This window comes from Neofelis nebulosa, chromosome 1 (assembly GCF_028018385.1).
Source record: "Neofelis nebulosa isolate mNeoNeb1 chromosome 1, mNeoNeb1.pri, whole genome shotgun sequence".
Taxonomy (NCBI): domain Eukaryota; kingdom Metazoa; phylum Chordata; class Mammalia; order Carnivora; family Felidae; genus Neofelis; species Neofelis nebulosa.
In genome coordinates this window covers 177,390,985-177,409,974 of record NC_080782.1, presented here as the reverse complement: position 1 = coordinate 177,409,974, position 18,990 = coordinate 177,390,985, and the positions used below count along the sequence as shown (strand labels likewise).

The 18,990-nt window shown below is 38.9% G+C and overlaps 1 protein-coding gene across 1 annotated transcript in view; it reads right to left on the bottom strand.

The window, feature by feature from the left end:
* Positions 1 to 1,331: 1,331 nt before the first annotated feature.
* Positions 1,332 to 18,990, bottom strand: part of DCT (dopachrome tautomerase) — a 36,973-nt gene continuing 19,314 nt past the window's right edge. The window contains exons 7-8 of the mRNA XM_058681963.1: positions 7,418 to 7,619; positions 1,332 to 3,946 (exon numbers count right to left, since the gene is read on the bottom strand). Of these exons, the coding sequence (XP_058537946.1) occupies positions 3,774 to 3,946; positions 7,418 to 7,619 (375 nt within the window). The 3' untranslated portion in view covers positions 1,332 to 3,773. The remainder of the gene's footprint in view (positions 3,947 to 7,417; positions 7,620 to 18,990) is intronic.

Sequence of the window (18,990 nt, the reverse complement as noted above, 5' to 3'; positions counted from 1 at the left end):
ATTGCCATTGTAGCTAAAGTCAAAGTATCATGCCATCTTTGGGGAGTTTCTGCACAAACTCCTGGGTCTATCTGCATAAGAAAGGCACTAATTTGGCCACTAACACCTTCCGCTGAAAGAAAGCTTTTAAGACATCAGATAGTCCAAGGCCCTAAAATGATACCACGAAGTCTTCGCTTTCTATCCTTGTCCCTGTAAATGGTAGAATTGGGGCCTGCCAACGGTGGGGAGAAGAAAGTACAGCTGAAAGTATTCCCTTGCATTGGGTTGGATGGAATAAAGTTCCATACAGCGTATGTACAACTCAGAATCTGAAAGAGAGGTTGTTATTAATTTCATGGCAGGAATTCAAGATCCCACTATCTTATGTTTTCTCCGGCACATGTTAAAACAGATGCCAGAGGCCCGGAATGAAAAGTTCTACTTTGAGAACAGTTTATTCATTAAAAATATTTATAGAGCACTCAGGATGAGCAAGACTCTGCAGAAATAGAAAGAGGTCAACTTGGGGTTTTGCCATTGCACTGAGGAGAGTAATTACGTCCCCACTGGGGAGCGAATTGACTCTTTATGTGCCTGTATCAATTAACCACCCACATTCTCTGAGCACTTAAAGTGCTTTGATACAATGGCACTGAACAGAGAGGCATCCAACGTGACCTTTAGAAGCTTAGATTCTAAACATGGAAGGGAACACCACATACTTCACTGATTCTAACTCCTTTCTTCTGTGTCCCCAACAAAATGATCGCAAGTTTATAAGAAGATCAAGTTAGCTGCTGCAGGACCTTGCCTCCCCGGTCAGTGACTTCAAGTAGCCACCCTACTCCCCTACCTTACCCCAAGATCAGTCTTTAGACTGTGGAGACATCGAAAGTAACTCGTCACCTGGGAGTAGGCTGCTGTCTGGTTTCTCTACCCGTGCAATTGAGAGCCAAGAAGTAGCAATTGCTGAGAAACTCAAACGATAGTAGAAACATCAGTTTAAGAACTTATTTTCAAAAGTGAAGTAGTTATTATGTATTTTATACACACACACACACGCACACACTCACACACATATTCCAATATATGTATATTGAGTGCGAAAAAGATGGGAATTGACGTTCACAAATTAAAAAACAATAGCCCCCAACAGATGGACAAAAGTCTGCAAAACAACGTGGTTTTTTTTCATTTTTCTCTTTAATAATTTTTTTTTACTTCTTGTTAATATAAGATTAAAATTACTCATTAGGATTACTACAATTAACAATGTTAAATCCTAAGCAGAACACAAATTAATAGCAAGGAATTTTACAATTAGAAGAGAGTTTCATTCACAAAGGAAAGGTAGTTATTAGGTTTAATTTCACTTCTGAATGTTTGCTTTATAAAAGCATTTCTTTCGAAACCATAATTCATTTACATACAATTTTTCTAATACTGAGGATAGAAGCATATACAGTGATCTATTCATTTTCTTCAAGGTTGGAGTTTTTCCATTGTCATTGAGAAATACAACCGTACAATGCTTCCTGGTATTTTCTGACTTTATTTGCATAATATTCAATGTAAGTAAATACCAACTTTTTCATTCCAACAAGTTCACTCCACCTTTAAATTTCATAAAAGGCATTCATCATTGATTTATTGTGATGTTAGAAAATGTTAGAAAATTTTATTCCTCTTCTATGAACTATAAAATTAGGAAATCGTTTCTTTTAGGAAGACATTATAAAACATAATGTTTGTAAAAAGTTGCATTCACTATAGATAAAAGTAGCTAAGTGTAAGTGATTACCCTCTATTTCTACCTCAGATAGATCTTGCTTTAAATAAATCGTGTGGGAATATGATGAATGAAAATTCTGATGTACCTGAAAAGTAAGCTAGAGGTGGTTATTTGCTTTGTAGAATTATTCATATAGTTCATCTATAAGAAGTAATTCCCCCTGGTACTTTTAACATATCATTGATTTAAACGTAACTTTTCAGAAACACACCTACCATGCACAATTATATCTTCATTTGAACGTTTCTCTTCTGGCTTAAAAACAGGATGTAAAACTGTGTTCCTCAACAACCCCAAGTTCGGAGAGTAAACCTTCCAGACTAGAGTACGTTCATGAAACTTTGCTGAATTTTCCATAGATACTGTTAAAGGCAGGAATGAGATCTATGTGTGGCTGTGGCTAGAAAAGGTCCACAAAGGACCCTGGGCTACCTTGATTCTCATGTGCTGCGCCCACTCTCAGATATACCTGTAGCTTTACGAGACTCACTCAGGCTCAAATTCAGTTCAGAATGGGCCTTGTCCATTTCTCTGGCTTTCACAGTCTCATTCCAGGGGATAACACTGCGTCTTGATGAATCTTACACCCTTTAGCACCACACACCCCCTATGTAGAAAGTATCTAGCTCCAGGGTCCTCTTCCCACCCATTCTTCACACACATCCATTCCAGTAAAGAGGAGCTGAAATGAGTGGACACACAGGCTACCTTCTAGAACTCTGGCCTCACTCCTGAAGCACAGGTACCAGATATGAGCAGAGGAAATTTACCTTGAAATCTCAGTAACTGTTAACGTCTCAGAAGTAGGGGTCATCTTGGTAAGTATGTGTATCTTAGTAAAGATTGTCCATTCTTATATCTCATGATACAATGATTACTTAGTGGAACACAACCATTTAATTCTGTATTGTCGCATTTTGTATGAACGGTTTGCTTTTAAAATGATAAGACTTAATTGATTAGCATCCATAGGTCACTGTCAGTACAGTGCAGCATTAGTAAATCTAAAGTCAACTCTTAAAAATAAACCAGCGGCATTATACATGAATAATTTCTCATCTGAGAGGCTACTTGGTAAAGTAATTCGTTCAGGATCAGCCAAATGAGACCTCAGAGTAATGAAACTCTAATCAAATTGTCCCATATTCAGGATTCTAGCCTCACAGCCTTTTCCAGTCAGCCTTTCCTCAAAGAAGTGTTTTTATACTTGTTAGTAGACTTAAAACAGTAAATTAATTAGGAAACTCTATAACTTAACCCTTCATCTATTTATCACTATAGGATCAATGTTTATCCAGCTATGGAATCTCATGATATGTCTACTGTTAAGAACTGCAGGCTTTGACAAATTCTGGAAAGTCTAATTTACGAAAGAGAATCAAACTGATCATTCATTCACTCAGTCAGTCATTCCCCATCCTATTTGGAAAATAGGATCTTCAAGCACATTGTAAAGGCTACAGAAGAAAAGACACAGAAAGCCTCAGAAAGACAATCAAGAAGGCACCTAAAAGCATAGATGTTTAGAGCTAAACTCATGGAGACTCAAGAAGCACCTGCCCCCCCTACCCCCACCCCATCACAAATTAAGACACTTGGGCTAAGAAAAAATCGAACCACGATCTTGCCCAGGTCTCAAATTACACTGACCTGCAAATTAAAATGAACCCACTCTATCAATTGTGTGTGTGCGCGCGCACGTGCATGTGTGTGTGTTCTCAGAACATGAGGAGGCTTAATCAGTGTGGAAGTTATTATCAGATACCATAAATTGTTAGCTCTACCTTAGTTTGGTGAGAGAAATAGCCTCAAACATTCCAGTTTGAGTCTGTTAAACAAGTAAACCAGCAACTACAGCTAAGCGTCTTCTGTGTTTGGGATAATCACTACAATAGGAAGAACCGTGTCAAACATCTTCAACTAAAGGAGGGACAGTGAGGATTCGTTTGTACATCAGCAGGGTCCTACGGCCGCTTCTCTAGGGAAAGGCATGAGCTCTCTAGGCTTCTTCTGTGTACTTCTTGTTGCTTAAATGTGTCTCCACTAGGGGTGTGTAGCCTTTTCGAAGTCTTCTATACTGAAGGAAAAACAGCAGCACAAAAAGGCCAACCAGAGCCACCAACATTCCCATAACCACCAAGAGGGTTGTGGACCAACCTGGAGTTTCTTCAACTGCAATAAAAGCAGAAAAGAAGGGTCTACAATTGGGATTTTCATCAGCTGAATACTCTTAGAGAAGAAAAGAATACACCAATTTGTTTTTCACGTGCATTTTTTGTTGATAAAGCAAAACTCTACCGGCCAGGATAAAATTTATCTTTCCCTTCCCCACCAACACTTTGTCATATCCAGAATTGTCTTTCTTGAGGAAATGGCATTCTATTATCTACATACAGCTGATTGCATTTTTAAATTTCTTACGACAAACATTTATACAGAATAAACCCTCCAAGGAAGTATATAACTACTTTCGTGAGTTAGAATCTCATTTGTTAAAGTGTATGCTAAAATAGTATCTGGGGAACTGCAAAATATACAGCCCTCAAATGGAGAATTTCAGCTACTTCTCTACCTGTTAATAGGATGATAAATGTGTGAGACAGGTCAGATTGGCTATTATAACAGGAGACATTCAATAGCAGAAGCAGATGAAGTTTGCGCCCATTTAAATAGTTGGGAATGTAATCTGAATCTTCCACATGATAAATCTAATACTTGACTTAAATCTATTTTATAAGCACTCTCCACAAAATTAATGGATTTCATTTTAATGTACTTATGCCAGTTTGTCATTTCTTTAAAACTCCCCTTCTCCTTGGTCAGCTATTCTTTTTTTTTTTTTTTTTTTTTTTTTTATTGCTTGTATTTATTTTTGAGAGACAGGGAGGGAGGGGCAGAGAGAGGGAGACACAGAATCTGAAGCTGGCTCCAGGCTCTGAGCCATCAGCACAGAGCCCGACACAGGGCTCGAACTTGTGAAAGGTGAGATCATGACCGAGTTGAAGTCTGGCACTTAACTGACAGCCACCCAGGCACCTCATTGGCCAGCTATTCTTAAATTCGATTTCTCTGACCCGGGTTCTTACTCTACATCCTGCATTTGCCTAAATGTAAAATCCTCCTTCTAGGATTTTCCTCCAATTCCACAGACGGCCCCTACTCACCCTGAAGCAATTTCTCCAAGAAGATTGTCTGTAATTTTTCTCCTCCTGCTACAATCCAACATCTGTTGCCAGAACCTTATTCTTAAAACACAGATTTTATTCTGCCATTTCTTTGCTCATGAATAAAAAATGATCGTTCTTTTAAATTGTGGTAAAACACACATGACATGTATTTAACCATCACAACGATTTTTAAATGCTCAGTTCTGTGGCGTTAGTGCATTCACACTGTTGTGTGACCGCACCACCATCTATCCATAGGATATTTTTCTCCTTGCAAAACTGAAATAATATCTCCCCAATCCCCCAGCCCCCAGCCCCTGTCTCTATACATTTGACTACTCTAGATACCTCATATAGGTGAAATCATACAGTTTTTGCTGTTTTGTGACTGGCTTATTTCATTTAGCATAAGATCTTCAAGATTCCTTCATGTCATAGCATATGACAGGATTTCCTTCCTTTTTAAGGCTGAGTAGTGTTCCATCGCGTGCATATGCTACAATTTGTTTATCCATCTAGCCCTGGGTAGACATTGAGTTCTTTCTTTTGTCGATTGTGAGTAATGCTGCTATGAACAGAGGTTTACAAATAGCTGTTGGAGTATTTGCTTTCGAATCTCTTTGCTGGATCATATGGTAATTTGATACTTAAGTTTTTGAGAAACTGCCATATTGTTTTCCGCAGAAGCTATATACCGCATTACATTCCCCCCAGCAGTACAGGAGGGTTCCAATTACTCCACACAGCCTAAGTGACACTGGTTATTTACTGCTTTGTCTATAATAGCCATCCTAATGGGTGGAAAGTGGCATCTCATTGTGGTTTTTGCCTAGCTTTTAAGGTCCCCAGTAATCAGATCCGAACTTAATGCGGGTAATCTTCTCCCCAAACCTTCTTCTCCGACCAAGCGTCTTCACACAGTCCTTTATACAGACTGCACCTTTCACAGCTCTGTCCCGGCCCTTCTTCAGTCTAAAATGCTCCCTTCTTTCCACCTCACCTTCAGAAGATCCCCCACATCTTTGAATCTGATTCAAGACGCCTTTCCCAAATGTTCCACTCCCTTCTCCGACCTTAGGTTACAGTTACGTCTCCTCAGAGAGGATTGTAAATTTCTTTGTCAGACCATTAAGTGAAACGTTAATTTGTGTCTTCTAATGAGTTAATGCCTTCTGGGCATATTTAGACTCTCAATCTATACCTGTTAATTAGCTGATGTCAGAGGAAATGGAAGAATGGGCAAATGCACATCCCAAACTTTTTGATTATTACTATGTTCAATTCCAGAGAAAAAAAATGAAGTTTCAAAAAGATATCTCAGCTGTCCAAAGAAAGGAAACTTCAAATAAGTAAGGAGAACAAGTAGGCAAAGTTGCAGGACTAGAAGGAAAAGCAAGGGACAGGTTCCAGGGCCTGAAAGACTCTGAAGTCAGAGAGAGAGAGATGTGAGCTCAGAAGTCATTGTGATTACATCGTAGGCTGAGATTTAGGAAAGAGAAATAGACACAAGCAGGGAAAACTCACCAGCAGATGGGCTGTGTGTTTTGGGGGATTCTTGACAAAGTAAGATATTTTTTTATTGTTTAACCTTTTCTCTCTCGGCCTGTCCTAAGATGGTTTAAATGGCACATGGCGCCATACTGGGGCCTCAGCAAATAGAAAAATAGGTGCCAGTGTATAGACACTTATCAAAATATCCTCCCATATTCTGAACCAAGTGGGAAAAGCTAATAAAAAATCTGAAGCTTAAAAACATGACTTAAAGAACGGTGATGAAGAACACAGGTGAAGCCCCATGTAGTCCAATGTGTTGGCAGGCCAACATCAATCTCATAAACCCACCCAGCATGGGTGATATGGGCTAACTGGAAGCAATTGGTGTTGTCACAAGATAATGCAGGAGTGGATGAACAAACAACACAATCCTGTCTTTAATAAAATTTTGATAGTGTATTCATCTTTCTTGCATTAACTTTGATTTCTGAAAAATATTGCATTGCATTATTATTTATCTCAATTCCTGAATTTTTTCAGTCTCCCCTTGAACTCTGTGCTCAGGGCAAGTACTGCACTTGCCTAACCCTGCACTCAGCCCTTCTTTAAATGACGGCTAAGTCCTGCTAATCCCTGTCCACATGGGCCTAGTGCATTTTGATTTTATTGGGTAGACCTTTCAAACCATGGCCGGTATTTTATTGATTCGGATTACTTATTTATTACATATTATTATTTATTAATTCAGTCATCCAACCAGTCCCTTTTCTGATGGTTAATTGGTCATTCCAAGGCACATTTTGCTAAATATATATATATATATAATTTATTGTAAATATATATATATATATTGTAGAAAATTGCCAACTGACTTAACCAAACCTGAGTACTTCAGTGTAAGGTCTTGGTTTATAGTTTGAAAAAGAAAGAAAAGTTCTTTAGAAGATGCATGAATTACCCACTTAGAAGTTGCATTCATTACCTGGTAGATCGATGGCATAGCTGTAGCCAAGTTGGTCTGCAGTTAAAAAGAATTCCACATTAGTCACGGGAGGGAAGAAAGGAACCATGTTGTACATCCGATTGTGGCCAATGGGCGCCAGTTCCTGAGGCCAGGCATCCACAGGAGGATTGGATCTTTTCATCCACTCATCAAAAATGGCATCAGTAAAGGAATGAAGTACCTACAAGACAGTTGGACACATGGCATTTGACATTGACCTGTCTGTTCCAATCAGGCCAATCAGATTGGAGCTTTCTTTAAAATGGAATGGTGTTCTTCTTGACATGAGGAACTTCTTTATACCCAACTTTATCTTAGTGACATAACCACTGATATTTTTAATTCAGTTTTCAAGGCTGCATGGCATCTCTCCAAACAGGATCATAAACCTCTTTGTCAGTGAACAAACGAAAGTTCATTTGCAGATTTAACACTCATTTGGGAACATCTGATGCCTTCAGTAAATAAGTGTTAATTATTAAGTTGAGAATAAAGGCAAGTATGACAAGATAGATATCCTACTCAATATTCAGAAGCTTTGGTTTTAACAGAAGAGAGAGAGGCTGTGTTTAACAATGTTGCAACACAGACAGAAAAGAAAGAAAGAAAGAAAGGAAGAAAGAAAGAAAGAAAGAAAGAAAGAAAGACAGGAAGAAAGAAAGACAAGGAAGGAAAGAAGGAAGGAAGGAAGAGAGAGAGAGAAAGGAGAGGGAGAGAGGTGGAGGAAGGAGAAGAAGGAAGGGAGGAAGGAAATCTTCAAAATAGGTTTTCAAATTATTCTCACCAGGTCCAATCTTCTATATACTCATTTTGTAACCCTCTCATTTGGATTTTGGGTGTTATGCTAGCAAAAGAGAATCTAAAAAATGTTGTGATGTGCACAGTGCTCATTTTTATTTCCTCAAGGAAGCTATTAAAGTCCTTTTCAAATACAGCAATTATTTCATGTTTTAAAATATTTAGTAGCAAAGTTTCCACATTTATAGCCCCAATTTTGCAACAGGACATAAATGTGAGAGCTCAGCTCAACCTTTATGCTGGGTTCCTCTTTTTATTCTCAGACTGTAAGTTCAAGGACTTATAGACACTGTCCCCTTCTTTTCCCCTGGGTCCCAAGTGACTGTCATCCGAGAACCTGTCACATGGGCTCAGGGAGGTACTTATTCCAATAAATGCTTATTAAATGAATTCATTCACCCAACCACCATTATTCCTTGTACTCCAATTAGAACACTAGCCAAATTTTACTATAACTTGTTACTTATTTATCTATTTTCCTCAATAAGACCCTTAATTCCTAAAGGTCGGAGATCAGGTCTTTCTACCTTTGAAGCATGACCTTAGCATGCAACCTGGACAGAGGTGATGTTAATAAGGAGTTGTTGCCTAAAGACTGTGCTGGGCAAAGTAGTTTTATCTTTTGTACAATTCAACTAAACTGGCCCCTTTCTAGCTGGTGCTGTTTTCCTCAGCTTGCAATGCTGTTTCATCTGTTTTCTGACATCGGTTCATCAAGGACCAATGCAATGGTTCCTGCCCTCGAGTATCTTCCCTCATGGCTCCCAGTGTGAATTCATAGCTCTTTGCACTTAGCACCTTTAACTGCATTGCCCTCCTGGCTTATGTTACTGTTGTTAATTTAGTCAATAACATTTTCAAATCTTACCCAAGGTTCCTGGTGGTTAGTTGTCCCTATCAGGCAACAGCGAGAACTTTCTGCCTGTATTGTCTCACGTGGATACACAGAGGGTAGTTAAAGGAATCAAGTCATTTACTCAAGGGATAGCTTTTTCCCCCGAAAGGATTTTTTACAGTTCATGGCAAAGACAATCATCTTAAAAACAAAAACATCAAATGTTAAGACCCAGGCCGGGCTTTTGCAGAGATGAAAGATTTTTGTGAATTCTGAAGTCTCAGCTTTGAGTAGCAAAGTTGAAGTTTCAAAGAAATAAAGGCGTAAAGTTTAAAGCAACAGCTTTGGAAGACATGTGACATTGCAAATGATCAATGTTTCCTACAAGTAGAGTTTAGAAAAAGTCATCTTTGAGAAGGGGCATCAGCCCTGGAAAAAGGACTATGTGTTAGCTTTGGTGTAGGTCCCTGAAAAGGTTCCTCATGTCCTGGGAACTCCGGATAAGGTTAGAAGGTTCCCAGGGAGAGAAGTTGTGCTTCCTCCTCTAGCTGTAACCTGGGGAGCCTGCCAGGCTTAAACACAGCTTTCACTGCAAGTATGGAGCCCACGCAGTAAGGGTGGAATGCCTAAAGACAGCAAGCACTCCTGGTTGCTTACCAAACATCCATTCTCCTCTTCTTCCGTTGTAACTTGCTTTGTATTTTGAGTGAAGCAATGTATCAAATTATCCCTGAGATTGAACTAGGTGTCTCTGGATCTGACTTCTAGGAAAGCTCTTTAAAGGTCATGGTCTCAGCTTAAGAGTGTCCCCCTTTCCCTTTCCATTTGCCTTTGCTGCTTCATGGAACATGGATGTGATGGTTGAAGTTGCCGCAGGCATCTTTACAGCCAACTGACAAAGTTAGGAAAAGAGGTCACTCACCAAGGAAGGTAGAGCAGAAAGACAGAAGGGTCCATGATGACTGTGGAGATACTACACCAGCCCTGGACTGCCCGCCACTGGGGCTCTTTTACATAAAGAGAAAAATAAACCTCTTTTTTGCTTGGACTTCTCTAACAGGTTTTCTGTTCTAAGCAGCTGAACCAAACCCTACGTGATACATAGAAAAAGTATCTAGGGGTGTACCAGAGTGCATTTTGCAAAGAAAGCCACACAATATCTCGAGCTTTTGGATACTGTCTGAGTTCAAGTCAGAGATCAAACTGTGATTGGGAAAAGAGAGAAGGGATTCTCAAGACATGGAAAGATCCAGATTCAGTACTGCAAGAGGCAAATAACTCTTGGAAAGCACCAGAATTCACCCAGTGCAAAGTGTAAATAATTAAGGAGGAGACAAGACTCTGCAGTAATTCATAATTTGGGGAGATAAAAGAACAGGAGAAAAGTAATAAGGAGAGATTATAGGTCTCAGCAGGGCTATAAAAACATCATACAATAAATGCTCTAGTAGGAGCTATACGCAGAGTAGCCAATTTATAGAATGTAGTAAAAACAGGCGAGTGTGTGCTAACGAGATGCAAAGAATGCGATAAACACAATACCACAAGCAATAACATATCCCCCAGAATAAGAAGTCATGCAAGCTGTAGCATAGGTATTTTTGTTAGAATTGTGAACATTGTTCTTGAACAAGATGCCTTCAATTGCTCTTGAGAAGCTAATAGTATCTTTGTTTGACACGAATTAAAAGTGAGCTCGGTTAATCTCTCTTTAAGGGCCAAATGTAATTTGAGGGTAACAAATAAAAGCAAGAGTAAAGTAACAGTACACTGATGTTGCCTTATGTCTGCTACGGAGATACATAGCTATATTTCAGAATTAAAAATGGAGCGCTTCAGGGGTGCCTCAGTGGCTCAGTTGGCTGACTGTCTGACCCTTGATTTCAGCTCAGGTCATGATCCGAGGGTCATGGGATCAAGCCCTGTGTTGGGCTCCTCACTGAGTGTGGAGCCTGCTTAAGATTCTCTCTCTCCCTGTGCCCCTCTCCCCTACTTGCACTCTCTTTCTCTCTCTCTCTCTCTCTCTCTCTCAAAATAAAAAAATAATAATGATAAAATTAATTGAGTGTTTCAGAAATGAGGTTACAAATTTTGGTACACAAACCTAGTCTCTCTTGCTCCAACAAACTAAGGATAGGTACAGGAAGAAAAAAGTTTCACCTTGGAGACAGTATTGAAGAAAATGTGACTCTGTGGGCTTTCAAAGTAAAAATTTTTAAATGCAACCCTCGCAGAAGAAAGCAATCAATCAACGGCTGTTGTGCTTATAGACATAAAGAAACTGGGATAAAATACAGGGAAAGCTTCTCTTTTTCGGGATCACTGAAGGATAAAGGTATTATCAAACCTAACCTTCACTTAGATGTCTACACATTCGGATTCCTGCCACAATGACCACAAAGACACGGGTACATCACCAAAGACCAGCACACTGGTGCTGGTGATGTCCAGAAGACATCAGTCATGGTCAAAGTGAGTATTATTGTGACGATGCTCTGCTCGTCTGAGAACTCATATGTAATCCCTAGGAAGTCACACAATAGACCCTGAGTTTCATATGGGAGGTTCCAATTTAGAACTTAGGGTAGAAGGCACAAATAAGAAGTCAGGTTGGGGGGCGCCAGGGTGGCTCAGTCGGTTGAGCAGCTGACTTCGGCTCAGGTCATGATCTCACAGCTCATGAGTTGGAGCCCCGTGTCAGGCTCTGTGCTGACAGCTCAGAGCCTGAAGCCCGCTTCGGATTCTGTGTCTCCATCTCTCTCTGCCTACCCCCTGCCCCTGCTCACACTCTGTCTCTCTGTCTCTCTCAAAAATAAATAAACATTTAAGAAAAAATAAAAGTTAGGTCGGAATTTCTAAATAAGAGAATTCCTGATTGTAATTCCTAAAAAAATGAGATCTCCTCCCGCTTATGACTTTATGATAATATGTATGTATTCTTGCCTTGTTCTAGCAAGAATCTGAAGCAATATGCCATCAGAATGTTGGTTTCACACTTCCCTAAAGAAACCATATGTAACAGGCATGAAATAGTTCAACAACACCCAGCTTCCACTGAGACTACGCTGTGCCACAAGGAGACGGATATGCCATATGCAGCACATTTAGTGAGACAAGAAACAGTCATAAGAAAAAAGGACATTTCAGCACTAATAGTCTTGCAGGCAGTGCTCAGCCAGGATGTTGTGTGTTTTCCATTTTGCTCATACTTCTTCTCCCTATCCTTCCCTAGCCACTCTCTCACTGCATCCTGAGCAGACAGAATGGAAGATATCTTCGGGCATTTTGAAGGAGTCCTGTAGAGAGTCCACATATACTTGTATTATAGCATTGTATGCACAGTATACATAAGCGTACTTAGAATATGTATAGCATAATTCATTTAAAAGCATGTATTTAAAAAGAAATATCAATTATGTATGGTGACAGATGTAACTAGACTTACTGAGGTGACTGTCTTGTGATATATACAAATATTGAATCATTAGGTTGAACACCTGAAACGAACTTAATTCTACCTGTCAGTTACATCTCAATTAAAGAAAAAAGAAATATCAGTTGAGCCCTTGAGGAAGAAAGCTTATATTTCAAGGATTAAACTTGGAATACATGCAAACAGAGGACTACAAGAGGTTCTGCTATTAGGACGACAGCTTTAAAAGAAGTCATTGTATGTCATAAGCAGGTGGGAAAGAGGGAACCACAGGGATGTTAGAAGAGATTCTAGATAAGAGCTGAGGTACTCCCAGGGCATGCGTGTCTAAGGGATCACGAAAGCACTAGGAGAAAGGAACCCACATCAATGGTCTAACCACCTTAGATTTACATAGAAATGTGGTTTGCCATTATGCTACTTAATTTCATCCATAATGAAGTGCATATAGTTCATTTCTCAGTATAGGTTGAGTTCTCAATAAAGCATGGGTTTATCCATATAAAGTATAGAGTTGAAAGGAATTTCTTCAGGTACCTTTTAGCTCCTGCCAAGTTCCAAAGCCAAACTATCTCCCAGACTGAGCGAATAGAAATCCTGCCACCCTGGGAGACCCAGCTCAAGCGGATGGCCAGCCACCAATACCTCGGCTCTCATAAAACTCACCAAGATGTTACACTACTTAAGAATTAGTTTAGTGACTTTATCTGAGACGTTTAAAAATACATGTATTGTATAAATAAATGTAGCATTTTAAAAACTGGAACATTTAATCATGATAAAACCAATGCCCTCTCTTTTCAAAAGCCAAGCAAAATTATTCAAACTTGCCTTTCACCAATTAGTGTTAATTCCTATTAACATGATCTAACAGGACTAAATTTCCTCAGCTATAATAAAAGCTATTGTGAAAGGATTAAATTAAGATTGTCTAAACTGACAAAAAGCAGATTGTAGCTAGAAGACTCAACATGGGGAAATTTTTTTTCTTTTCTATAGCATTTTTTAAATTTTATTTAAATCCAAGCTAGGTAACAAATACGTCATAATGGTCTCAGAAGAATTTAGTGATTCATCATGACATATGATGCCCAGTCTCATCCTGACAAGCGCCCTCCTCAATGCCCATCCCCGATTTAGTCCTGCCCCCACCCAACACCCCTCCAGCAACCCTCAGTTTGGTCTCTATATTTAAGCATCTCTATGGTCTGCCTCCTTCTCTGTTTTTATCTCATTTTTCCTTGAACATGGGGAAATTTTTGAGTAGGAAACTTATCTAAAGATCTCTGTTCAGCCACTTACTGGTTCGTACACTCTTGTACACATTTTTTTAGCCTCTCTGACCTTCTTTTTCCCCGTATTTAACATGAGGAGGGCAGTCTAGTACACACAGTTTTGTGAAGTTAGAGATTGTGTTTGCATGATGCCTAATATAGAGACTGGCACATTAACAGATGCTTAGCAATGTAAACAGTCTCCTAACTAAACGCACCGAGCACCAACTTAGTGCCAGGTACTGTCCTAGACGCTGGGTGTGGTGTCAATGATCAAAGTAACTTCCCAAACCGTAGTGAAACCTAGAAACTACATTTTTGTATGAACAGAGAATTCGATTTACAGGACAACTAAAATGTCAGAAGAAGATGTGGTATTTTGTTACTGACTTACACAGAGAACAGATCGCTTTCACTAATTCTCTTATGAACCTTTAGTTGTTCTTTTTTGTCTTTCCAAAAGTCATTATCCTACAAGAACAGATAGATCACAAAAGGAAACGTAAATTCATGAAAAGATTCTGAACTTCATTATGCAAATTAAAGCTCACTGAAATACCATTTTCACCTATCCCATTAGCAAAGATGAAAAAGTGGAATAGCACACTGGATTAATGAGAGAGAGTTGGGGAATTGCCACTCTGCTGCATAGCTGGTTGGAGGGAAAATTATTCAACCTTAAGGAGGGCCATTTGGCAATACCTAGTGACCTTTCAAATACACTTATTTTTTTTAATTTTTTATTACATTTATTTATTTTTGAGAGGCAGAGAGAGACAGTGTGAGCGGGGCAGGGGCAGAGAGAGAGGCAGACACAGAATCTGAAGCAGGCTCCTGGCTCTGAGCGGTCAGCACAGAGACTGACGTGGGTCTCGAACCCATGAACTGTGAGATCATGGCCTGAGCTGAAGTCGGATGCTTAACCGACTGAGCCACCCAAGCACCCCTCAAATACACTTATTTAATCTTTGACCTAGCAATTCTGTTCTCACTTACCCTACATGTTCATGCACTGTAGCATTGTTTGCAAAGCAAGAGACTAGAAACCACCTACATGCCCATCAATAAAAAGCTGGTTAAAAATTTCAGGATAAAATCTGCACTGTAGAATACAATACAGTCATAAAAAAGGAATGAGAATGCCCTTCATAAATGGATACAGAAAAATTTAGAATAAGTATAAAAAAAGAAAAGGAAAGGAAAAAAACACAAAAAAATGAAGTCACAGAATGTTTATAGTATGCTACCATTCAGATAACATATTTGTATATTCATAAAATATATCTGGAAGAATAAGAAAAAATGATAATGGATAGCCTAGAGAGACTTCATTTCATTTCATGTCTTTTATATTTGAACCTCTTATGAGTATTATCTATTTTTAAATTTTTAAATGAAAACATTTAGGAAACTATGTAACAACCTAAAATGTGTGCATTATAACTGCAATTGTGCAAACATAGACAATGAGAGGAAATAAGCAGAAAATTGAGATGGAATTATAGACATGTAAAAACTTTTTTGCCAATATTTCTGTAACTATAAATCATTAGGAATCATAAGCTATTCAAAAATTTAAAGTTGACATAAAACAACAGTAATTTAAATACTCAAGGTATTAGCCTAATTATGATTTATCTTTCATAAGAAAGATAAATTAAATGGATCCATTTTTAAGTGCTTCACTCTTGGGAAGAGAGAAGCAAAATGTCCTATATACATCTTTTTAAAATTTTTAACTAGGGGCACCTAGGTGGCTCAGTCAGTTGGGCAGTTAGGCATCTGCCTTTGGCTCAGGTCATGATCTCACAGTTGGTGAGTTCAAGCCCTGCATCCGGCTCTGTGCTGTCAGCACAGAGCCTGCTTTGGTTCATCTGTCCCCTTCTCTCTCTCTCTCCCCCTCCCTTGCTCCTGCTTGCTGTTTCTCTTAAAGAATAAATAAACATTAAAAATTTTTTAATAAAAATAAATTAAATTTTTAACTAAATGCATACTAACTTAGAAACATTTTATACTTGTCATTATGACCTATTAATTAGGTCATGATGACCTAATTAATGACCCATTAATAAGGGGATTAACTTCATGCAGTCCATTAGATTTTTGTTTGGGGAAACTCATTTTCTCTTTTCTTGCTTTATATTCCTAAATTAATGGAGCTATCTTATGCAACCATTACTCACTGTTAAGAAACACAAATGATTATAAGACTACTTACACATCTTATCCCCTGTAGAATTTTCAGTGTATAAGGTGACAAACACATGAGCTGTGCAGTGAGTATTGTATGTGCAACCTATGAATCCCCCAGCCACTTGAAATTGAAAGTATTAGTGCTTGCCAAATGTACCTTTCTAAAAGGATAACATCCAAATACAGCCCTACGAATAATAGCTTTGAAATTGGGAAGAAAATGTTAAGTCTTTGACATAGTTTCTTTCTTGGCAATTAACTCAACTACTTAACTTTAGGGTCTATTGGATTTCCTCCCTCCCCACCCCGCCGCTTAGATAATATCTAAATTCAATATTGAAGACAGCACTACTTAGCATTTCCGTGACCTAATCTTATTTTCCATGATAAATGTGTGCATTTCTGTCAATTACCTTATGAATTATTAGAACTTCAGAGACTGGTTCAGAGTTTTTTCCTGTATTTTAACATTAGATCTTTTACTCATTATTGTGATCACATACAACTTTGTACCTCTCTTGCTTGAAGAGATTTCATGAAAATAATTTTAATAAGTGTGGTATGCAATATATTTGCATAAATTGCCTCATGAATTTGAAATTCTAGAAGCTATCACTCTTTTAATTGAAATGCTTTAACCTGGATCTCAATATGTGAAAAAATTATTTAAGGCTGAATTGGCTTCAACATGAAACCCTAGGTAAGTAGCCTAAAGAAACTGTGAGTTCTGGAACTCATGCCCAAACATTATTCCTTCTGTGCCCGCAAAGAGAGGCTTTGGCTTTCTGTCTATTCACATGCACATGACAACAGATACCAAAGAAAAACAGAATTTTAAATGTTAAAGGTAGTAAAAGTAATGAAGATAAGGATGATTAAACATCTAGTAACTTTGAGCTACATGTAAGTCACAGAATTAGAATTCCTCATCCATAAAGCCATAATGTGAGCTCCCAGCTAGAGCAGGAGTGAAACAGACTAAGGAGATAGTCCTACAGAGAAGGGACATTTAATTCCTTAGAGCAGGAGTTGGCAAACTAAAAGCCTATAGGCCAAACAAAGTTCACCACCTGTTTTTTAAATAAAGTTTTATTAGAACACCGCACTCGTTCACGTACTGTCTATGGCTGCTTTCACGCTACAGTGGCAGGGGTGAAGTAGTTACAACAGAGATCATTTGGCCTGCGAACCCTAAAACATGTGCTATCGATAGGGCCATTCACAGAAAAGTGAGTGAAGCCCTACGTGCTTACTAGGCATCCTCCAAAGAAGGGGATAAGACGTAACAATCCTTGAAACTTAGGATGCTGAAAAGCAAATTACCAGCATCGCCTTTATTTCCTTTACTAGGAGAGAAAGGTCATGTGGGGGTGTATAATCCGTAATCAGTCAGAAGATTCTGCTGTTCTCCCCCTAACATTTTGGAGTACTGAGTAAGGAGTGGTGTCACATTTTTCCTCATGAATAGGGACAGTGTGTATGCATTATATTGTTGAAAACGTATGCTCTATAAAATCTTATTTAGAGAAATACAGTATCGGTAACGAGCTGTGAAGTTATATACCAGAGAAGGGAGACACAAGAACTCCTTGGCATAGGCTGATGGCTGAGACAAGAGCCAGAAAAATGATGTGAAATATCAAGTCAGAACCCATGAATGAGGCAAGCATCCTACAGAAGAGAGAAGACAGCTGTGGAGGCTTTAAACAGAAGCCCCCACCTTGCTGGAGGTTGGGACTAAGAGTCCACATTTCTGATGACCCCTTCGTGTTTTCCTACACACAAATATGAGGGCAGAAACGCTTTTTGGGAAAAAGAAACAGCTCCATCCACTGCTGTGTATCCAGATCTCCTATAACTCACCCTTGCCAGGATTTCATCCATCCTGGAGCCCAGAAAGCTATCTAGACCCTCACACCATCATGCAAGCTTAGAGCATTGTGAGCTATACCTTTACCCTCCTTCATATCTCCTTTTTTTTTTTTTTTGTACCTTGGGTGGAGTAAAAATAATAAATCACCTCTGACATAACTCTGACTTTGTGCTTGTCAGTAAAATTGCCTTAGGGCCCAACTGTCTGCTATGGAGAACAAGATAAAAAACCTTAATTAAGGTTTAGCAATTCAAAGCCAACATATAGTTCTCTAATTCTTTCCCAGCAACAACCATGAAACACATTGTTATTTTACGATAACTGTTGTGTTGTACTTGGCAGTTTCTAAAGCAGCTTCATATTATTCTAATCTATTAAGTGTTGCATTAATGAGCACACCCTCCTCCGACACCAGATCGAGCCCCGTGACCTGCACTTTGCAGAGTGCTCCATGTAATTCAGTAAGACTCCCAAGGTTGCACAATTCAGGACTAAAGACAACTTACTTGACTTACAATCCATTGTTCTTTTGACTATGCCATGTGGCCTTCCAGGAGTCCAGAAAAACAAACTGCTATCAACTGATGGTTTCAGGATACACTGTGATAGGGACTGAATTACGGCCCCCTCAAATTCATACGTTGAAGCTCTAACCCCCAATGTGACTGTATTCAGAGATGGGACCGATAAACAGGTAATTAGCGTTAAATAAGGTCATATGTGTGGGGCCCTGAGAGGATGGGACTGGTGTTCCTATAAGAAGAAACACTAGAGAGCTCGCTGCCTCTCTTTCCACTTAAGTACACATCACCAAGAAGGCAGTGGTCTATAAGCCAGGAAGAGAGCTTTCACCAGGAACCAAAGCATTCAGCACCTTGAACTTGAACTTTCAGCCTCCAGAACTCAGCAACCTGAGCTAAGACCCATTGTTAAGATTAACACTAAGGTGAGAAAACTCTAGGAAAAAAATAACATAAAGTTATTGCTACAACATACAATCTATACTAGATAAGAGTTTAAATTCAAAGCACTGGCAAAATAAAAAAGGAACAGTGGTGAAATTTCTTCTTCTAGTTGCTTTGAAACTCTCCAGGACACACAACCCTGAAGACGGGGTTAAAATAGTAGATGGTCAGTTAAGTATCT